The following is a 24,279-nucleotide window of genomic DNA, read 5'->3' as shown; positions in this document are numbered from 1 at the left end:
TTGCCTTTTCCACTGAATGAAAAGGAACTGAAATCCAGAAATTCTAGTTGCATTTATGGTTCAAGTGTTTTTAACACTTGTGAGATTCTGGGATTTGCTCATGTCTGAGGCGTTTACTTCTATTCAGTTTCACAGCTGCAGTTGAAAGGACCAGAGATAATGCTGTGTGTGATCTAAGATATAGTGCTATATCTGTGAATTTTTATTAACAGCATCATAACACAGTGAGATCATAAAAAAGTTTTGAGTATACAGTTCACTATTGCTGTCATAATTGTATACGTTTTGTGGTTTCCCTTGACAATGTTCCTTTAAGCATGTACTTATTCCTTTGATTATACTGCCTGGAAAGAGAACATGTTTTTCTATATTTTTTAATTTATTTGGAAAATTTAGAAGTTGCTTAGCTGTCAGTAATAACTTCACCATGGGTGAAGAGATGCTTTCAGTCATTCTTATCAGTAGTGTTTAATATATAAATTCTACATTGGTATACATATATAAATATATAAAACCTTCTTTTTTCCTGAATCAATGTAAACAGAGCCCAGATGGCCGTATAGAAGTCAAAGGGCAGCATGGAAAATCGTCACTGCATATTAAAGATGTGAAGTTGTCAGATTCAGGGAGATATGACTGTGAAGCGGCAAGTAGAATTGGTGGGCACCAAAAGAGCATGTACCTTGATATTGAATGTAAGTTCTAATATTTTGTTTTCTCTTTTAAATTTGTTTTAAAAGAAAAAAAAAAAAAAGTACATTCTTAATGGAAGGTCATTTTTTTCATGGTAATTCATGATTACACTTGCATAAATGAAGAAAGCATGTCCTGTAGTTTATTACTCTGTGGAAGAATCCTGTCTTTCCTGAAGTTAACAAGACCCTTGTTGGCGTGTTGGTGGCTTAAGCAGGACAAGATTTCTTCTGAAATCATATTCCAGTGTTATTATCCATTAACTTAAGGCTAAGCTTAATAACTTCAAATCTCTGGGCTAGCTGAGACTGCTGGGAATGAAAAGTATTCAGCAGGATAAAGTAAGGACTGATTTGAGCACCAGCCAAGTCTTGAGCTTAACCTTCTAAGATTCAACAAAGATTCTTTTTTTGTTTCTGGCTCCTCTGATTTACTGATCCCTAAAAGGTCTCTAGCCAATGTCATAACCCCTCCTGGAATTATCATGCTTGTTATCTTTCCAAGCTCTTGCATTTTATCCAGGATAAAAGGAGATTATTTTTGTTTAGAAGAGGCTGATGCTTGAGAAGCCAATCAGAGGATATAAATGTGAAATATAAAAAGAAACATTGGGTAATTGCTTCTTCAAAATGTTCTTCAAATTCACAAGCAAAGGTCTTCTAAAGTGCAAACAAGAAAAAAAATCCTTCTTTTTTATTTCATTGTTGGTCCATTTATCTAGAAATTTCTAGATACAATTATTTTTCATCTCCAGTAGAGTTTGCATGCGCGTGTTTGAACTGAATCTTTGAAAAGGAAAATTCTTTCCAGTGGGAAGATAAAAGCTGGAATAGGATTCTGTGGCACAGAAATAAAAGTAATGATTACAGACTATGGAGTGATTTCCTGAGAAGTTCTGAAACTGCCTTCACTATACAGTTGTGTGGTTTTTTTGGCAGGGAAGCATTGAAATGTGGCATAGAATATAAATCTGAAAGAAAAATGAGGAACAATCAAAAGAATTTTTAGGTGTTAGGAATGGAGAGATATGCCAAGCCAGAAGGCCTAAGAAATATTCTTAATTTGCTATATTTGTTTTCTTTAAAGCATGCAATGATAACTTTTTATATGTATATGAAGGAAAAAAAACCCTTGATAAAAATGCAAATTAACTGAATTTTCTTTAAAATCCTGCCAGCTCTCCACATAATAATATGAAATACATGGTTTGATTATGGTTGTGTTGCTGCTATGCTTTAACATTAAATAGTAACATATTTTGTATTCAGAAGAGAGAGATATGTTGCACCATATGTTATGAAACATGGACAATTGAAATTTGAGAATTTATTAGCAATACACAATTCATACCAGGGGGCATAATAAAACCTCTGCATTGATACAATACATTATTATAAACTAAGACACCTTTCAGGGTGAAAGTTTTAGAAGAGGTGGAAAGAATTGAAAAGTAGCAGAGTCTCTTTATGGTATGGCAGAATTAGTTTTGAATATGTGTGGGAACAATCAAATATAATATATGAGAAAATGGAATAACTTAAAGTCTGAATTTATGCCTTGGTAGACACAGTTTTTGATACAGCATAAAGTTTTCTACAGTTCTAAAATCCTCTGAGGAAACACAGTTAATGAGGAACATAGAAATATTATTCTACTATCAGAGAAATCACACATTGTAATGATTACTTTTAATGTATAACAGAAGATTTTTATTGTCGTATTTCTAAAACTGGAGATTAAAGATTTAGATACTCAACTGATAGTGAGCTTCAACTGAAATGTTTTTGTGGTTTTTTTTTTTGGTACAGGTGTTGTTTCACTAATAGAAATACAACTTTCCTCAATTCCTTTATGTCAAATAGTTTTATTATGCAATGCAAGTATTTCTGGGGTGATACAATATAGGTCTGTCTCATATTCTGATTAATGAGTCAGAGAAATTTTTTTGCTTTCCTTTGCAAATAACTTTGCACTGGTATATGAGCTTCAAACATAACTTATTTGTCTTGCCCAGGAGAGAAAACACTTGTTTAATGGTAAAGAATTCTCCTGTTCTTTAAAATAATGTCCCCAGGAGGAAGTGCCTCTTTCCTGCCTCGTCTCCCATCAGTCTAGCCTCTGTCACAAACTTCTGTAACAGAGCAGCCCCTTCAAAAAATCTTTCAGCAGCTCCTTGCCCCCATTTCCATGCAATGCTGGCTTATCCTAAGCTCTGGCAGTCCTTCCTCCAGTATCTTCGTGCATGAGCCAGTGCCATGGTTATCTGGCATTCCAGTTATGGGGCTTTGCAAGTTGCAAGCTAGGGAATTTCAGCAAAAGATTCAGGTTCAAAAGCTAAACAACTAATCTACGTTTTTGTAGCCAACTAGTAAAAACGGGGGGATTCAGTGAAGTCAGTGTTGAACAGATTTGATTCTCCTTTAATATTTTCCAAATGGCATTTCTTCAGCATACTAATTGCAGCTACAAACAGTGCTATCAGGGCTTTTACTTTTTTTTCCCCCAAAATTGTCATTTTAAAAATTGCATTAAACCCTTCAAAATATTTTAATTTTTCTCCTCCATTAGTTTGGTTTTGTTCTCCTCCAGAAAGGTTTTGAGAGAAATTTATTCAGGTATGGCTCACTCTTGCAGTTAATCTATTTTAACAGAAATTTTAATTATCTTTAATAATATTCTCATATAAACCCCCTATATAAATAACTGTTTTAAAATTAAAATATAAATAGAAGGATTTAGTTCCTTATATTGTTCTCTAGTTTCTAGATAGAAGTAAACAATACATCTATGCCTTTCTGTGAGTTAGTAACAAAACTGCAGCATTTTTTCTCTATGTTTTATTGTATTTGACAGTTTGTGTAGTCAGGAGAGGAAGCTGCCTCCATCACATCCTTAATTCCACCTCAGTCAAACAGGCCTAATGAAGGCAGAGTGCTCTGGTGTCACTGTCCCATCCTTTTGCTCACTGACCCCTATCAGAGATTTAAACTGACAGTAGGATTCCACATCATTTCCGTACTTTATCCTTATTCTCTGTTGGGTTGCTCCTGGTGGTAAGAGCAGTTCTCCAGGACAGGAAGAGATTATCAGGCTTGATTCCAACTGGGCACAGTTAACCCTGACTTTTATCTAAAGGAAATGCTGGGCAGACATGAATTGCAGGGAACCAGGGGGCATTTTTAAGGATTTCTTCCTACAAAGTAATTTTTGTGTTTAGTTATATCTCATTTTCCTTATATGTGGTATGAAAAGTAAATCAAAATTACATCAAAATAAAATACCATTTTAAAATATTATTTATTAATAGGTTTCATTAACTGCAAAATTTGGTTTTAAATACGAAGCCTTTGTATTGGATGATAGTAATAATAAGTAATCAATTTAAAAATTCCTACGTGATGAAATATATGATATGTATTGGGTATTAGGAATGTGTCTATAGTTATTATCTACATATTTATCATAGAGAAATAACTATTTTCTTAAATTAAAAGCGTTAGAGAAATACATAAAAAAGATAAAGCAGGCCATATGCTAAGATGAGGTTTTCAAGACAGCCTGAAGAATTTAAACATTTAAATTCTAGTGAATTATAACTTGATTTTAAATATAATATCAGGCGTCTCTCAAAGTTAGTTTTCCTATACAAATGTTTACATATCTTTGTGGGGTTTTTTGTCTTTAAAAGCATAATACAGACTTGACTAAAAGAAAAATTGTGTTGAGAGAACACATTAGGTCTTGGGTTTCACAAATTTTTCTCTGCAAAATTAGCACTGAAATTAGCACTTTCAACACAGTGTTACTCTTATTTAGGATGTCCCAACATCATTTCTAAGTTTGGAAAAGCTTTAAACAAGACAGTAATGAACAACATTTATGATCTTTGAAAGACTCTCTATGTTCCCTTACAGGTTTCCCCTTGTTGTGTTCAAACTGTCATTAATTTGTAGGAAGTTTTCACAGCCCTCACTGCATTTTGTCCTCCCAGGTGCACACATTATGTAAGGTGCTACTGAGTGCTCTGTATCACCAGGTGCAAATTCCTTTGGACAATACGCCTTTTCCTGGAGAAAAGGCATTAAGCTATGTCCCTTGGAAAATTCTGTTTTCCCATACACTATCCAGGAAGCATCCTGACTAAGAGACCTTTTTAGCTGGAATTACCAGTTTTGACATGACTATTTTAGTTAAACCTCTCAGTTTTAATACTGATACTGCTGCTATTAGAGATGCTGGATGGTCCAAAAATTCCTGTTGCCTCACTGTACTCAGAGTAATGTTTTGAGATGGAATCATCTGTGACAAATGTGTTACAGTGAGTAACGTGGTACATTTTTGTATGAGATCAGCCATGTGAGTAGTTGATAAAAATGGTTTCTTAGAAAGCAATTTCTAAAAAAATTAAATTTTTTATAGTCTCTCCCAGGAATAGAAACTTTTTCTTTAAACTGCTTTTCATCCAAACATGATTTTTGTAGTTATATTCCTTATTAGTTAAGTACCATCTTTGAGTGGTAAAAACAAAAATAATCATGCGGCATGCGCAGTATAGTCTTTATCTGTAAAGAAAACTGTGCAGTATTTGTTATACTGTTGTTTTGCTTATTAATAACAGTCTTTTCCTTTGTGTTTGTTTTTTATTTTTCCCTGCCACAATTTGAAACTAGCCTCATTAATCTTGCAATATTGAACTCAGTTTCGTGAACTATTATTCTTTTGTTTTGTTGTGTGTTAGCTGTACTGCACTGCATTTGAGGGGGAGGCTTTGGATTCATGCAATTTAACTTTATATCTTTGCAAAAAAATATACAACATCACTAAAAAGTGGATTCAAAAGATTGAGCTACAAATTGTATTTACCTTCAAGGAAGAAAGGTTTTCAGTTGGTGAAAATGCTTCTGCTGTGTAGAAGACATCACAAATTTTATCAGAGAATCACAGAATGGTTTGGAAGTGATCTTAAATGTCATCCAATTCCAGCCCCTGTGCCATGGGCAGGGACAGCTTCCACTAGCCCAGGTTGCTCAGAGCCCCTCCAAACTAGCCTTGAGCACTTCCAGGGATGGAACATCCTCAACTTCTCTGGGAAACCTCAGTGTTGTGAAAAATGTCACAAAAGTTCCAGCTGCCTACTGCTGTCATAAATCACCATAAATTCAAACAGCTCATAATTTGGATTTGGTTTCTGTTAAAAGAAATCAGAGCAGCAACATCCCATCACTACTCCCAGAATCACAGGGTGGTTGAAATTGGAAGGCATTGCCTCTTTCCTGTCACTGGACACCACCAAAAAAAACTTCTTAACATCTTCCCTTCATCCATTAGATATGAGGATCCAACTCTGTCCTGTCATCACAGCCAGAAAACAACACTAATAAATACACTCATATGGCCCAGGAAAGAAACAAATTACAGGAAAAACAATCAAGAGAAACAGAATATTGAAATAGTATAGAAAAAAAATCCATCTTTTTCTAATAAAATACTGTTGGCTTTAGTTACACTTCTTCCTGTCAAATGTATTGGTTAAAATGAGAAAGCAAAGATGGAAAAGGTCAACCTTTAACATCACGAAATAAGTGTGATAATTTTGACATATTATGAATGTCAGTTGTAGTATTTGCTATTTTTCTTCTTTGCAGTTGTGCACTTGTACAAAAGGAAGTTTAGTATGCCATTGCAGCAACTTCAAAGGAATAAGAAAGTTGAATTCCGTGCAAAAGATGAGTTTTAACATATAAAGTCACTTTCCAAAATAATTTAACCAAGTTTCTCATAGTGAGGCAGAGTTTAATGCATCCATTGTCTTTTTCTGATGTTACAACAGTGTGATAAAATGGAGAAATTACTCATCTGTATAATAAATCTACCTATTATTTAGCCCTCAAAGGCTGTAAAAATTCTTTGAAACAAAAATTCCATCATAAAACATTGTGCTTAAATATATGTTAATGACTTGTTAAAAATTATATTCATATTAGAAATTTCTCATAAATATTTTGCCAAACAGAGATCTCTACTACATGTTTTGGTTAACCTTGCAATAAATTTCCTATCATTTAGAGTAGATTTTTCATAACATTTTAGCTACTTTTCTCTTAATAGAAGAACACAATTTTGAAAAATAGAATAATTTGGGGTTTATTTTGTTTTGCTTCTAATAATTTAGTTATTAATGGATATATATGCCTCAACATATTTTCTTACTGTCAGAAATTTTCACATATGTGATTATGAAAAGTAAAGGTAGACAAAGAAGAAAAAAACAAGGAAGAATTTTCTCAGGCTTCCTTGAGCATGATTCTACATTACGAGTTGGTCTTGCAGTCTAAAAAATTTAAATATTTACATTGACAATTAATGTGATACATTTCAACTGGTTTTGCAAGTGTTTTCATACTATATAAAATGTAATTTATATTGCACATATATGACAATGAAAAAAAGGCCTTTTCCCTTTTTATATCTCCAAGACAGAACGATCAAAGCAGAATTAAGGCATCTGAGTATAATGAGGAAAATAATCAGGTGATATGATAAGCATGGTGCTGAAATTTGAAACTTGAAGAAAACAAGTTTTTGAGGTTTTATACGTTGCTTTCTGGACAGCACTGCATGTAAAAATTAAGAAATGAAAAGGCTAAAAGTCCTTACTCCATACAGCAACTATTATGATTTGGGGATGTATGAGAGAGGGACAGACATTAGGGAATGGAGGGATGATATCAATAAGGAGGCATGTTGTGGAGGTAAGGGTGGCAGGTAGGAAAATATAGAAGGTAAAGACAGGATTTTGTTCTGAAAATGTGGCACGTAGGACAGGAAGGAAGATGGGGTTAGGATATTGGTTTGATAAAAACATTGTGGTTTATCACTTATGCCTTTTAAGACAATATGTAATCTAATATTTGGTGGAGAAGTCAGGCCATACTAAATTATTCCAGTAATTCTGTCCTGGAATTTATGTAACAATTGAAAATTTGATACAGATTGGCACCATTTGAGAATAATGTGTTAACAGTTGGGCAGCACTTGATAATTTTATTACTAAAATTAAAATTGCTGCTAGTGTGATGGATCTGTAGGCAGAGTATTCCTGTCCTAGATCTGATGGCCAATGTTGGTGATTTACAGCCATGCAAAATGATTAATAGGAGTATGCAAATAGTTTATTTTATACCTCACTAGTGGCAGACTTTGCTTATTTTACCTAGCTATGTTTCTTTATAATTTCCTCTCCTAATTTAAACTAGTTTAGGCAGTTTTAGAGAGATGGATCAATTCAAAGCAGACATTTCTATGAAACTAAAGTTTCTTGGGGCTTTAGTTTGGCTTTTGTGCTTGTTTTTTTTAAGTAAAAACAGATACAATTCTTTAATGTTAAGTGAAATTCAAAGAAAAATACATACATTGAATTTCTGCAACTCTGGCAGTACCAAGCACTGAGCCATACATGCATTCATTGTATGTATTTTACATTATTTAACGTGCAATTATCAGCATGCTTTGCATCTAGCAAAACCTATCTTATGGAAATGGAACAATTGGTATGGTGTTTGAATATTAAAAATAATATCCTAGTCGAGCTTTCCAGGAGCTAGTACTGCTTGCCAGTAGGAGGGGGCTGTTACTCTTCATAAAGGTAGAATCAGTCAAGAGTGTATCATTGAATATCAATGTCATATTGTAATGAGTTGTGAGAGGAGCCAAGAGAATGGGGCAGGGGAAAGGAAGTCTTACAGAAAGTGTGGTGTTTTCTGCACTTGCTTTGAAAGAAACACGTACCTCTCAAAACTTTTGAAATCATGGGTTGGATTCAAGAAAAAAAAAAAAGACCCCTCTGGTTATAGCTAATAATCATGTCAATTTAAAACCAATATATGATAAATTTCATTTGCTTTCCTCTTTGAAAACTTCCTATGTGGGTCTTGGATGTTTTTCCTTACAGCCACATGATTGTAATAGTAGCAGTAAAGTGAAAGGAATCCTGAAGTTATCCAATTCCTATCTTCCTTTTAAGAATGATTATAGATTGGAGTCACCTAACCACATTTTTGAAGTCTTCCTAATATTATTTTTTCTTGCCAATGAATGTGTGACAGTTATTGTACTTGTCTGTGGAGGTTCTTCTATTTTGTGTCCAAGGAATAGCGATTCATTTTAAAATATTAACTATTGAAAAAGGTATGAGGGAGAAAATACAAGAGAAAGATAGATGACTGCTAACTAAATTGTGGCAGAGTTACAAAAAATCGAGGCCCTTTTTACAGGATGGATGGCAAGGACAGTACTGGATTTGCCAGAGGTTGTGGTTTATTAAAGTCCTTGATGATGGGAAACTTATGCCAACATTAATCATTTTAGAGCAAGGCTTCCAATAATATACTGTAGGAAATGTCCCAGAGTCTTAGACTTGACAATCTGTCACATATTTTTATTGTATGTTCCAGGGGAACAAATAGGCAAAAGTTTGAAAACCTATGTTCTTAAATTAAGAAGTACAAATCTGATTCTGCACACCAGTTTTCCATTACAGTTGTCTGGACACATGTACTGAATCAGGTAATTTGCTGTATCTAATTTTGTGTATGACACCAAACATACACCAGAGCTGGATCTTTATCATCCTTAACTTAATTACTTTCTGGACAAGGCAGGTGATGTATTAGTCTGTTATTGAATCACTGTTCCTGGACATTATAACTAACAAGGATATCTAAATGGTAGAGACAGCTTTCAGGTCAGAATTCCCTTCTCTTAAATAATCTTACAGAGGTTATCTAGAGCTCATTCTAACTGGAGTGCTGACCTGTCTGCTTCTCTCTTGCTTGGGAAAATTATCAGCTTGAGTTTAGCTGATGCTGGTACCCTAACATTAACAGCTCTAAAATGCCTTTCTAAATGTATAATTTCTTACAGAATCCTACACCCATAGAATAGTTTGGTTTAGTTTTATATCTTTGTAACATAGTCTTTTGTTCCTTCAAGGCATCTTTTTCATTTGGATTGCCTCATTTCTCCAAAATAATATTCTATCTTTAATAGTTGAACCTTAAAACCTTATGAACTTTATCACATCTTGGGCTGCATCCAAAGCCCTGTGGCTAGCAGGTCCAGAGAAGTGATTCTACCCCTCTGCCCACCTTTTGTGAGACCCCCACCTGCAGTGCTGCATCCAGCTCTGGGACACCAAAAACAAAGACATGGATTTGCTGGAGCAGGTGCAGGTGAGACCATTAAGGTGAGATCATTAAGTGCTGGAGCAGCTCAGCCATGGAGACAGCCTGAGAGAGTTGATGCTGATGAGCCTGGAGAAGAGAAGGCTCCAAGGAGACATTTGCACCCTTTCCATGTGCAAAGGGGGCTTATAAGAGAGACTTTTTGTCTGTGGTGACAGCATAAGGACAATGGTTTTAAACTGAGAGATATTAGAAATTAGATTTTAGGAAAAAACATTTTATTTTTTTTAGTCGTGATGGTGATGAGATCCTGGCACAGATTGTCCAGAGAAGCTGTGGCTGCCCCAATCCCTGGAAGTGTTCAAGACCAGGCTGGATGGGGCTCTGGGAAACCTGGTCTAGTGTAAGGTGTCCCTGCCTGTGGCTGGGGATTGGAACTGGGTGATCTTTAATGTCTTTTCCAACCTGAGCTATTCTGTGATATTGTGTGCATCTATTAAATAATATCAATGGCAAATTTTGTAGTTATTTTGCAGTTTTGGGGGTTTTATTTGTTTCATTTTCAGTAAAGTGCTAAAAACTAAGATACATGAAATACCGTCACGGTTGGTGATTTTTTTTTTCTTTTTTTTTCTTTTTTTTCTTTTTTTTTTTTTTTAACAGAGTGTATTCAAGCTCCTACTTCTACTTATCTCTTTAGAACTCTAGTATGTCATCTTAACTTTTTACTTTATGTAGAAAAGCTTAAAAGGAACAGTTCATTTTCACCCGGCATTGAATTTTGTCAGGTGTAAATTAATTCTCAGTTACACAGAAGCTAAGCAGAGCATATTTTTATTTTTAATGGTTTTAATTTCCTAGCTAATTTCCATTGAATCTTTTTCTTTCTTTTTTTTTTTTAACAATACCTGTATTGCATTTAAAGATCCTTTCATAGGATCACCTTCTCATTTCTACTTGGTTTTACTTAAATTCATAGGACTTTTTGATAAATATTCTTGTTATCAATGTAATTTGTTAGTTATTTTATAAAACCGGTGGAATCAGGCCTTGTTAACATATAAATAGTCAGACCTATGTTTTCAAAGATTTGGCTTTAAGGTTGGTTATTCTTCGTGATTATTTTATATTAAATAGAATGTCTGTTTATGTTTGATAAATACTAATTCTGTAACCATTTAAGTATACTAAATAACAGTTAGTGATGAAGAGCATACAAGAAAAAACAAATTTTCTTTATAAACAAATTATTCCCTTCCAACTGATTTTTTTAGTTTCATAAGAAACATGATTTATTTTTTTATTTCTACTGTAAAAAGAAGATTATTTCCAGAACTATATTATTTTTATAAAATATTACTCCAGGCATCTTAATGTATTCCTGACTAAAAAAATCAAAAATCATCTCTGTTAAGATAATTTCTCTGAATCAAGTCAATAGCATAGTCCTTTTTGTTTAATAAATCTCTTGACTGCTGGGGGAATGGCTGCAAAGCCTTTTTATACAGGCTTTTTGAGAGGAAAATTCTAAATCTCTATTTTGAGGGGAGTGCTTTACAACTGTGAGTTGTTTATTTCAGGATATATCTTTATTTGACAGACTTTTAGTCCTATTTGTTGTTTATTGTGTTTATGACTGTTAATACTTGTAGTTTTGTACAAATGGCAGTCCATGACTCACCTATTCTTTTAAAATACCAACAAAGAGATGCTATGAGCATCCAAAATCTACCTTTAGAAGAGAGAGAAGTGTGAAATGGAAGTCCCTATTCTCTTAAATGCTTTTATCTGCAATAAAGAAATGTGCACTACTTTTTCACTTCTAAATCTTAAAGTATGATATGAGTTTGCCACCTGTGTATTGAGCATCAAACCTCATAATGTTATCTAGGAAGGAGGATATCTCAGATTCAGAGTATCTTTTAATCTTCAACATTCATGCCAGTGTTCATAAATGAAATGAGCTCATTGTGAGAAACTGGGCATTGGAAGACAGTGCTTACATAAAATTTGTGAAATAACCACATTTGGAGTCCCACGAAGACTCCAGTGAGATTTCCAGTCTGTTTGCTGAACACGCTGTTGATCCATCTATTGAACATGCAGAAATGAGTCTGTGCAGCTTTCCTACAAGTGACTCCCACCATGAACTTCATTTCTGGAGGAAAAGCCAAGGCTCTGAGCCTTGCTGTTCTGAGATTCTTGACCACAGCAAACCATAAAACACGCTTGTGCAGTTTGCTTTTCTCTTCATATTCTCCACTAGTGTGAGATGTCACACTCCGAAGAGTCTTTGATAGTCTGTTCTTTGCATTAAACTGTTTAGCTGCTGAAATATGGGGTATTAAAAGGTCTGTGAAAAATCAAGATCACTAGAATTACTTATTAAAACTCTTGGAGCAGAAAGATGAGCTCCTGTGTCTCATAAATAAATTCATAGCCAGGCAGGCTTTACTTATTTAGATGAAAATACTTGTTTTTCTACAAAAATAAGGGCTGAACAGTTACTAAAGGAGATGCTGCTGGCCTTGAGCAATGTAGCAGCTTTGATCTGTGCTTTAAATCTTCTATTGATAACAGTTCTTTTTGCTCAAAGCCTGTATGCCTGCATGCAACAGAAGCCTGTGTCATCAAAAAATTTTGCTTTTTGACAGAGGCAAACAGGAAGTTGAAAATGTGCACTTCATTAAAAAAAAGAAGACAAAAACCAGTTGTTTTTAGCCATTCCTGAAGCTAAATTTTGCATCATAGTAAAGATGCTCAGTACTGGTCTCTGATAGACCTAAATGGAATTTTCTTGCCTAAAACTAAGCTATATGAGAGAGAACTAGAATAGATTTTCCAGAGACAGATATGGAAACATTTAGGAGCTATTTATCAAAACATATGTGTGTATATATATATATATATATATATATATATATATATATATTAGATATTAAAAGATATTCTGCACTAAGGGAGTTTCCTTGAATGAAGAATTCTTTTTAATACTGTTAGAAGACAATAATGATGAAATTAGGAAATAACACAAATCAATATTTGATAGAAAAAAACACTACTCACTCAAGAAGAAGAGGGAAAAGGCTACTCCCTCATTTTATAGAGATCACTAAACTTCCTGCTCTTCAGAGAAACAGTGAGTAGAAAAGTCTTGTTACTTTGGTCTGAAGATCACAGTTTGCAAACCAGCAATTTCCTCTGTCTCAGACTCAGTGTTTGGTATATGTTTAATGCAGACATTTCTTACAAACCAGACAGGTTTGTAAGAAAAATACACCATATTTTTCTTTGGCTGTAGCTTGATGATTTCATAAGAAACTGATATAAAAATTGTCCTCACAATGTATTTTTTGCAGTGGGTAGGATACATTGTAACGTTTTTTGGTATTCTTTTGCTATTTTAAAAAAATTTTCTTTCCACAAATAAACATCTCTCTTTAGAAAGGTTTCATAAAGTATAATAAAGTTTCAGTCAGAAATGGGTGAAGCCATACCACAAGAAAATTTGAGGAGTTAATGCAATTTCTCCATAGCAAAAGAAGACACTGTAAAATCAGCACGTGAACAGACAATAAATGTTTTTAGGTCACCTCCCTTTGTCATATGAGAGTGTGGCTGAAGAGTTTGTCATCCTCAAGAGGAAACTCTCCTCATTTCTGAGAGTGTTTTTCAAGGTCCTGTGATTGACTAATATTAAATATATTTAACTGATATTCTTTTTTTTCCAAAAAGTTCAACTGAAACCGTTTAGGAGAGGAGAAACTTACCAAGAAAAAAAGCCCAACAAACCCAAGGCTGAATACTTCCATGTTCCATAGTAAACTGACACAACAATCAATAGAAATTTCTCAGCGAATAAATAGCTTGGATATGGATACACAGCTCTTGTTTTACTAAACCTGTTAATAAACCTGTGCATTACTTCTTTTTTTCCAGATGCTCCAACATTTGTGTCAAATCAAACCATGTATTACTCTTGGGAAGGCAATCCCATCAATATAAGCTGTGAAGTGCTAGCGAATCCGTCTGCCTCAGTTCAGTGGAAAAGAGGAAAATTAGTTTTACCAGTAAAAAATACAACTCATTTGAAGACCTACAGTACAGGAAGAAAGCTGATTCTAGAGGTAAGACTTCAAATGGAAATCAGTGTGGTGGCAGAACATAATTTTGTCCTTAGTTTGGCAGCACTGTGAGTACTGTAGAGTGTATTTAAGGCTAAAACCTACGATTTTTTAACACTCCTAAAAAAGGAACAAAACAACAAATAACTATATATGGACTGATCTATCTACACATTTCTTAGGAGTAGTTAAAAAATAAACGTTATTTGAATGACTTATGCTCAGTTTTCCAACTGCGCTCAAAAAAATATAATTTGCATTTCTTGGAAAAAAAAAATCCATAAATAGACATAAAACTAAACTGTCAAGCTAAGACTGAAAATTCAAGTTACTGCCTGGTAGGTGCTTGGAATGTACAAAAGTTTATTAGGTTTTGGTTTGTTTGTTTGTTTGTTTGTTTTAATTATTGTTTAAAGGTGAAATTGTAAAGATGAACAATGTCACTATTTTCCAATATCAGATTTCCTCATTTAAAGCTGAGAAGGGGAAGTCAAACATGAAAAAGTGTATATTTCAATCTGTATTTGGAGAATATACTAGATACGTCAAAGTAAGAACACATCTGCATATTGGTCAAGAAGAACATACTTGAATTTCTGATTTTTTTTAAAAATATGTATATTTAATTAGCAATTAATATTTACAAAGTGTATTCATTTTAAAGATTGCTCCTACATCTGACAGTGATTTTGGGCGGTATAATTGTACAGCCACAAACAGAATAGGAACAAGATATCAGGAGTATACACTTGGTCAAGCTGGTAAGTTAAAATTTTGTTTTCTTTTCTTTAAATATTTTTCCTACTCTAATCAACATTAAGTTCAGACACACTATCCTCTGTTTATTTTATTCCATGGACTGTTTGCAGATAATTTAATTGTCTAAGAGCTGAGCTGCAGTATGAAGTAAAATAAACCAGTTCTCTCAGAATATGAATCTTCTTTTGATTTAATTTTAAGTCCTTCTGAAGCTTGAAAAAATTAGTCTAACCTTTTTTCCTTTGCTGTTACTATATCCTACATTTATAACAATGTATTTTTATTACTTCAGCAGAGAGACATATGGTTTGCAGGCAGTAAGAAGGAATAAGAAAAATATTTTTTTTCCTTTTTCCCTCATATTTTCTGGATAAAACAACAATGACAAAAGACTGAAATACTTCAGCAAAGAATTTCTGTCTCTGTTTGCACTTTTAGTTGTTAAAAAGTGGACTGGAGTGCTAGATTGAAATAGTTTAAGCTCTGAGATATACTACACCCTATTGTTACAGAATGAATATTTTAATGTCCTTTTGTTGTTTAGGCAAATAGAAAAATCTGACTGTATGTTTGTTCTTTGGCAGAAATAATTATTAACCAAATTAGAGTTTCTTAGCAGTGCTTTTAATTATGCTTTGTTATAGAATGGACTAACATTAGATATATACTTTTTTTTTTTTTATTAAGACTCATATTCCAAGTGATTCTGAATGTTTTAGTTGCAATTTCTGGTCTAGTTCTTTTAATAAGAAAAAAAACCACTTTTGACTCCTACCAGGAGGACTTTTAGAGGAGCATTTCTGAAGAATGCACATCCAGTCACAGGGAAGCTCTGACCTGGCCTGCTGCTATTATTTGAGTATTCTTCCTGCATAGGGCAATTATTTTCTTTTGGTGTCTCAGGAATGATAAACCTCCATTATTTATTAATAGTCTTCTTAGGCTTTGTACACAATTTTGAAAGTTTTTCCCATCATCTCTGTAGGATACTAGCACACATTCCTACTATAATACATCTTTTTTTTTTAAGAACTATGAAAAGTGCTGAGCTTCCTAAAACAGGAAAATATGGGGTTCAAATTTCTATGACACATACTTTTACATAATTTATATGATCCATTACCCTTCATTTTTCAACTTTTTTGGGGTGTTAGCTGTGGTGTGATCTTACCTTCCTGTGACAGCTACATTTGACTACCAAGAAAGAATGCTTTTCTTCAAGCCATGAATATAAATAATAGGAAAGGAAGGAAAATCCCCACATGCATCCCTCTGGTGTCTTACCTCTCAAGAGAGAAAATGATGAGAAAATGTTGTGGTTGTCACTGTGTGCTGCTTTTTCATAAATTTGTATACACTTGGGAGAGCAGTTCAACAGCTATTCTCCAGAAAGTTTTTTTTTTCTCCTTAGATTTTCAGAACAACATCTCATCGCGATGCATGATACTGCATGATGATTATTTTAGCTATGTATATATCCCCTGCTTTTAAAATTAATTAATCAATTTTAATAAAGAATATTAGCATTGAAAAGTTAATTGAAAAAGGACGTGCTATTTTGTCATTTTATTTCAGGAAATTCACACATGAGCACCCCTGGAAATGCAAGGAAAAACAAATCACAAGCAATAATACTTTTTTTTTTCCTTTTAATACAATTATATCAGAACTGTTACCGATGTCAGTTTTTTAAACCGATTAATATTTTCTACTTCTTCAATGTTTTGCTTATTTTTTTAGGCAATTCTTCACAAAGCTTGATGAACACTTAAAAAAATATGTATTGTAGTTGTAAGCATAAAAAGGGAAAGAGGATAAATAGAGTTACGGGTAAAGATCATGTAAAGCATGAGCTATATGGGGATATTCTATATAATGATATTAAATGCAGAAAATAGAACAAAAAATAAAAAAGAAAAGCATGGGGTTTTTTTGGTTTTTGAGTAGCGATAATGAACAGGGCTGGAAAAACTGGATTTGGGGTGTCATTGTGCACTACTATGCACTACCTGCTATGCACTAGTTACAGTAGTGTAATGTATAATATTCAGTATCCTGAAAGATTGATATTTTTAGCATTTGCCTCTAAATAGATTTTGTTTTTGCACTTAAACTGGCATCAGCTAAAAATGTAAAATGATCAGAGATATGGAAGATAAAACCACTATAATAATTACAGGTATAAGATATCAAATGAAGCTTTCTCCCTAGTTTTATTACCTTGGTTGCTTTATTCTGGTTGATTAGGAAGCCCTAATGATTGATATTTTCCATATTAAAGCCTGTAAAATCATTTCATGCATTTCAATGCAGCCTGCTTTGCCTCCTGGCTTTGATTGTAAATACAAGTGCTGGGGCATAGGAAAATTTTTCAAAGGTTCTGTCAGGGAAAAATAAATACAATTCCCACAGTAAATTTGATCACAAATAATGATCATTTTATTTAACAGTTTTCTCTTTAAATTCTGCAGGAATTACTTGTTCCTTCATGTTTTGTTCCGTTTTCTGTTTGCTGGATTTCACAAAAGCAAACTACCTTTTTTATTAATTTATTGCTACTTAGAATGTTATCACACTGTCAAAACTCCATTATCTTTATTCCTGTTGCCTTCTTTAAGAAATTAGACTTATTGATGGTTTTAAAAAGGAAGATTTCTTTCAGAATTGATATGCAATTCACAGCCATGTTTGTATGACAGAAAAACCATAACTGCATAACTCTTCACTCAGATTATACAGAGCTACTGATCAAACTGAATTATTCCATTTAAACCTTTAAAAACAACTGAAAGCTGCAGGGTATTTGAGGTTTCATTCTGGAAGGTGCTGGCCTGCTTAGAAAATTCAGAGTTTTGTTGAAAGCTTAATCAGACGTGCCCACGACCTGACTGTTGTGGTGATCAGCTTTTAAAAATACCATGTGGGTGACCCCTTTTTTTCATTACCTGAGCTTTTAAAATATATGTGAGTAACATATAGAATGTGAAAAAAACCACAGTCACTTGTTACCACTGCAAATTAGTTGCTTCTTGTCAGCACAACAGCCAGTAAAAACTTTACTTACTTTACTCTGGTTTTAATCCAAGTCAGGCTTAAATTTTGGCAAGCCAGGTCAGCTTGTCGGGTTGCCCCAAAGATTCTCAGAGCCTGAGGTGAACACAGATATTCCTATATTTGTCCAAGTCTAGTTTGTGCATAGTTTATGTGAAATATTACTATGCAGGGAGCTGGTATGAACTAGAAAAGTATTATTCTGTTTTGTTGAGGTCTCAATAGAATTATTTTAAATGTTTTCTGTATGTAAATAGAATGTCACATGCCCTCAGTACTCTAGGACTATGTTATTGGAATAGGTAATTTAATATCTTAAAAAGGTAAATTTAAAGGTTGTGACACAGAGTTAAAAGAGAATTCTGAATGTTTCTCTTATTTAAAATATTAATGTAGATTTTCTGCGTAGCTGGATGCATAGCTGGGCTCAGTCTAGAGCCTTAAATACTCAACTATGATTCACCTCTAAGCATCTCATAGCCTTCCTCTTCCTAGACTTTCCTTTCCCCTTCTTCCTTGTATTCTGGGGTGGCATAAGGTTTAAAAGTCCTGCTGTGGGCAGGAATATTTTACACTAGACCAGAGTGCTCAATGTCCTGCCCACCCTGGCCTTGAGCACTTCCAGTGATGGGGCATCCACAGCTTCTCTGAGCAAATGAGAGTTGCTACATCTGCTACAACTGTATTTTTTCATTTTCCTTTCTTTAGGAATATTACAGGGAATTAAAAAACAAAAAGTCAATGGTATCATCAGATACTCAGAACTCCTATACCACTTTATTGAATTAAATATTCTTTAAGCATCCTGTGCACACCCAAAGTCAGTGAAGATGGGAAATAATGACAACAAAAGCAAATGAAGACATGGGAAAGACCATAACTGAGCTTCACAGAAAATTCACCCTGTAACCTGTTTTGTGGAATTAAGCCATGCTCAAAATATGAAAAGGCTGATTGATAACTGACAAAGACTACAAAATCAAATTTAGAAATTAGTCTGTGGTTTTGATGCTGGCACTTTGCTGCTGGTTAATGGATGCTCCTTTTTTTCACCAAGTATTTGCATTTCCATGCAGGTAAAAGAAAACCAAAGTAGTAGGACTTAATTTTCCCTGGAGAATAGTATAATGAAAAAGCAAATCATATTCTGCCAAAATCCCATTTGTCTCCACAAAAATATGGGCAGACCTAAAATCTAACTTGCTGTTCTAAAACTTGCCATTCACATTAAAGCAGCATCAGCTAAAGGATTTTTAGTAAAAAATTAACCAAACAGAGACATATTTTCAATTAGCACAGATATGAAACTATCAACATGGCAGAAGTGTTTTGCTTTGTGTGCATGTGTCTTATTTCAATTTATTATTTATGTACTTATTTGCTAGCAATGGTCTTGTTTACTAACAGAATGCTTATTTTTCCAGAACTGTCAGAGATTTCACAAAATAAATATATGTAGATCTAATATGGAGGGTTTTTTCCATTCTAAGGATATCCAAGCACAAGCTATTTCATAGAGATTTTTGTCTCCAGAAGTCTAGTCCCCAGCCTCATCTCTTTCCTTGCCAAGGTCCTTCCTGGTGCTATTTCGATTCAGCATTTAGACATAGTTATTTTCAGTCAATATATATGTATTGATGTACAGAGAGAGGAAAAGCTGAACTGCAGGAGGAACATACTGACAGGAGACAGGAGCCAAGAGCTGACTGGAAGATCAGTCTCTGAGCCCACTACCCACTCTCACACAATCACTTCCTTTTCTCTGTTTATACCAGGACTGCAAAACTCTGAAAGGGAGTTATTTTCTTCCATAAAGCTATCGGAAAAAAAAAAAAAAAAAAAAAAAAAAGGCTTGAAAAGAAAATCCCCAGTGATAAAAAGTGGTCATTTATTGAACAAGTTTGGTCATAATTGTAGGAGACTTTACACATCAGTGGAGACAAATATGAGCTCATAATTCTGCCTGGATTTCTCTATCAGCTGTGATACTGTTTTTGGAACCAAACCAATTCTGCTTAGGCCATTATATCACAAAGTCCATTTGTGCAAACCAGCAATATGGGCTGAGTATAAAATAGATGAGGTGCAATTTTACACCTATTGTTTGGGGATACTATTTGATTTTACTGCGTTCTGGTTGTGTTCCACTGTGGGGAACTGTGAGGAATTCTTTTAAAAATAGATGGTCTGGAATGAAATGAAGTCAACCAAGACAACATTGTATCTGAGAACCGTTTATTGGTAACAACAAACAAACAAAAAAAGGATGCCTCTACTAAAGAGGGCTAGAAAAGCCGGGAGGAAGGAAAATGGAAAAGGAAGGGAGGGAGGGAGGGAAGAGAGAGAGAGGGGAGGCAGAGACACAAAACAGGCATTACCACCAGAGGCAGGGATGCTGGGACAAAGCAGCAGGATGTTGGTCAGGGACACAGGGAGGCAGGACAGACACAAGGGAGAGCAAGGGCCAGTGAGGGCAGGAGAGCCAAAAGGCAGGCGGGGGACAGGGCAAGAAGCAGACCTCAGCAGACTGGAGCCAAAGCAAAAATAAGACCCAAAAGGCTCCCAGACTCAAAAATCCCAAAAAAACAAGACACAATAAGCCCTAGCCACAAAGCCCAAAGCCAAAAAGCCCCATGGCAAATGAAAAGTCTCAAAAAACCCCCAGAGCTTGTTGTGCAGTTACTTTTACACCCCCTGGCTCCTCCCAAAATCTGCCTGCTGACAGGAGGCCACTGGCCCAGTCCAACCTTCCAGTGCAGTCCATTTCTGGAGACCTTTCACCATCTGACAGGAGAAACCTCTCTGGGGACTCCAGTGTCCTTGGTGCTCTCCTGCTGCCTATCCCATGGGAGGTGTGGAATGATTACCAGGCAAAGTCTCTCCAGAGGCAAGGCTTTCACCCATCTTCTCATAGTTGCCTCTGGCAAGTGGCAGAAATCAAGATTAAATTGGCTCCTCACAATTCTTTGACACCATACATTAATATTGTCACATATTGAACAGAGAAATAGGTGCTGTGGAAAGAAGATGAAGTTGACAAAATGTCCTACACTTGTTGGGACTTTTTATGTCTTTAATTTAAAGGCTGAATTTGTGAATTATCTCTTGACAGCAGTATTATGACAAAAAAAGATAGCAGTGGAACTTCCAAGGAAGTATTCTAGAATGTTTACTATCACTAAGCGATCTTTAAATCATAGAAAGTAAATCCCTTCCTTTTTCTACTACTTAGTCTTTCAACTTATATGTACAATAGTATATGAATTAGTGGTAACTGCCTGTAGCAAACCTCCTCTAAGATTCATTTTGTTGGTTGGTCTTAGAAGGAAAAAGAACAAGAAGAATCCACAGCTCTATCCTTCCAGGCACAGACTTCAGAGTACAGAATGTTGCAAACTATTCTTCACTCCTGCTAAACATTGATCCAAAAGCCTTACAGTTCTAACATGAAAACCACAGCAATGCTCCAAGTAATTGCAGCTGACAGGGGACAGCTCAAATGCAGGAATGTTTAGCTGGATCAGTACCAGAAGGCTGTGTACCTTGCATGATCAAATTCATACTCATTAGAGAGCTGCAGAATTAGATTCAGTTCATTATGCTGTTATTGATCTTTGGGGAAAAAAGTTACAGATCTGCCTAGCTGGAAATAGATACTAGGTATTTATTATATCTTGATGAGATTGCTAGTATTTGGTTTTGGTTTTCACCAGGAATGTGTCTATATTTTCTTCAGGTGATTCACTCTCTTCCTTAGAACTGCTATAGTTCAAATTTGAAAACTGCATAAAACTTACCTGCATGTGTGGGTGGCTTGAAATGTGAGATGCATATTTAAAATAGTATTGTGGATATATTTTACACTTCAGTGAGTTCTAAACATATTACATTGTGCTAGTTACACAAAGTATCATACTGTGTTTTCAAAGGAGCTTCATTTCATGCTTATTATCAACTGGAATCGTATCTTCCTCTGACAGAAATTATTCTTGAATCTGCAGTAGCAAACATAAGGTTCTTCCTGAAGAATTTAATCTTCCCTCTGCCATGCTTATTATAGTTAACCACACACAGGCATTAACACACAAGGAAGAGAGGTCTTTTTAACATTTGGAAAGTTAAGAACAGAGTTGATATATAAATAACACATTTTCATTTCATACCATAGACCAAGTAATTGTTTGGATGCAGACAGAAACACCAGGGAATTGCCTTATTAATAAATATAATCCAAAAACTAACATAAAAATACTATGAATGAAATTCGATATTCATTCATCCCCTGTTCTTGTGTGTTTTATTTTGAGCGCTTTTAACAGGAGAAGAAGAATTTTCAAAAGTTTAGAAGCCATTTTTAATACTGTAGGTATCCACAGCAGCTTTTAGCTTGCAGTGGAATGCAAAGAGCATTCATCTTCATTACTGAGTATTGATATTCATCTTCCCAAGCTGAGGTATCCACATGACTCATACACTGCCATTCTGCTTAGGTATGGCTGTCTTGGATTGCTTTGCTGGGATTCTTACATTGTATTTCCCCCACTCTTCTCAGAATTGACATTTATGCTCAGGAGAGAAGACAGCTGTGCACAGAATGATGCTTATGTACTTAATTACTGTGTTGGAGAAAACAAAAAGTATTTCTCTCAGTTCTAAGGAGAATCTGAAGGAAAGGGATTGGTCACAAGTTGATTTTAATCATCCTCTTTTGACTCGGGTGAATACTGACTTAAGAAGCAACTCATATAATTCATTCTTTTCCTATGTGATCACAGAAAAAAAACCAGTCTGTATATTTTTTGAACGTAATTTCTTTTTTCTAAAGACCACAACTTTTGGTCCATTTAGAAAGAGATCCAAAAGCCAGGCCTGTGTTTTCATGGATTCATAGGAGACTGGTTACATTTTGGTCATGTTCTATCTGATCACAATTCTTCAATCCCTTTCTAAGAAACATGAAAATTTCTTGCAAAATTCCATATCCTGATCATTGTTTTCTGAAACAGAAAGAGGTTTGAATCCCCCAAGCTGAGACTTGAATTCCACTAAAATTTGTAATGCCATGGATTCACGCAGTTTCGTCTTAGAGCAAAAGACATTACAACTTTGTTATCCATATAAATAAAATCTATGCTAGTTTTAACCCAATGAACACCAAATATTAGAGATTTCAGAAGACCTGGAATCAGAAATTCCAGTTGTAAGAGGTATGATATTTGCATTAAAACACTCAAGTCTGACAACTGTCAGAGATGTTCTTCTGAAAAAAAAGAAAGTTTCTGATAGTTAAGAGATTATACAGACCAGCCCCTTTAGACCAATTGGCAGTATCCTTTTCCTGAGAATTTGTGGCTGAATATGTCATTAAATCTGTTCTTTAATATTTTTGTAGAATTTTTCTCTCATTTTCATTCAAGTACCAATGCTGGGTGAAGTTCAGATTGATTTCTTTTTATTCACAACTGTCTGACAGCCTTTGAATACAGACAGTATTTTATGTAAATGGTTCATTACCCACTAACCAAATTACAGGCTTAGGCTCAAATTCTGGCATGTTCTTACAAAAGCATCTTTTATAACATAGAGACAAAAGCAATGTCAAATCTGGAAGAAGGTATGTAAATCATTTTCAGATGGATCGGAAAAGAAATTTTTAATGATGTTTCAAAACCCTGGTGTTCTGTCCACTGAATTAAAATTCTTCCTATCATTTTCAATATCACTTTATAATTATAACACTTTAAAATGGACGGTTAGAAAAGCTAGTCTTTTGACTTCTATATGTTTGATCACAAATTGTAAAAATAATGTAATATTTCTATTTTTAAATATGTACTGACCCCAATGTTATTTTTTGCTTTTGTTTCATAGGTAGAATTTCAGCATCTGCAAACACCTGCTTAATTTTCACATATCTTTCTACTTTGAAAGTTCTGCTCTTGCTTTTGATTTCAGAGAAAATGTTTCTTTCAGCCTAATTTGCAAATTAGTTCTTAAGCTGAGCAGAGGATAAGAAACCTTCCATTAACATATTTTCTTAGTAGCTTGAAATCCAGTCCTCTAAAAAAAGAAAAAGAGATTCATGTTTTCAGCTGTGTTTCAGAATTCCATAAAATGGCCAAATTATTTATAAGGTTCTTTGTCATAAGCTTATTTAAAAGAACGTAGACTTTGAATGATCCAATTAGCTGTAACTGTTTGTTTTGTTAAATTTGATATAAAGTTTATTATTCCCTTTTACATAATTATACAGTCAACAAACTGATCTCTTACATTTTTCTATGATGAAATTAGCTATTAAAAAAGATGATATAAAGAAAAGGCAAAAATGAAAAATGTTTCTGCAATCATTTAGCATACAAGGAAATGAATGTGGTTTTCTTACAGCTCTGTAGTAGAAAGCTTGTTTATCTAACACAAATATTATTGCAACGTATTCAATATTATTTTTTTTTCTCTCTTGAGGACTC

General features: G+C 34.4%; 1 protein-coding gene across 1 annotated transcript in view; it reads left to right on the top strand.

Annotated features, from left to right (window-relative positions):
* NCAM2 (neural cell adhesion molecule 2) overlaps positions 1-24,279 on the top strand; it is a 261,608-nt gene that overhangs the window by 175,773 nt on the left and 61,556 nt on the right. The window contains exons 9-11 of the mRNA XM_088157760.1: positions 545-695; positions 13,815-14,002; positions 14,664-14,760. Of these exons, the coding sequence (XP_088013886.1) occupies positions 545-695; positions 13,815-14,002; positions 14,664-14,760 (436 nt within the window). The remainder of the gene's footprint in view (positions 1-544; positions 696-13,814; positions 14,003-14,663; positions 14,761-24,279) is intronic.

Source organism: Sturnus vulgaris, chromosome 2, assembly GCF_052056855.1.
Source record: "Sturnus vulgaris isolate bStuVul1 chromosome 2, bStuVul1.hap1, whole genome shotgun sequence".
Classification (NCBI taxonomy): domain Eukaryota; kingdom Metazoa; phylum Chordata; class Aves; order Passeriformes; family Sturnidae; genus Sturnus; species Sturnus vulgaris.
Note: the sequence above shows the minus strand (reverse complement) of the source record. Positions and strands in the feature narration are given on the sequence as shown.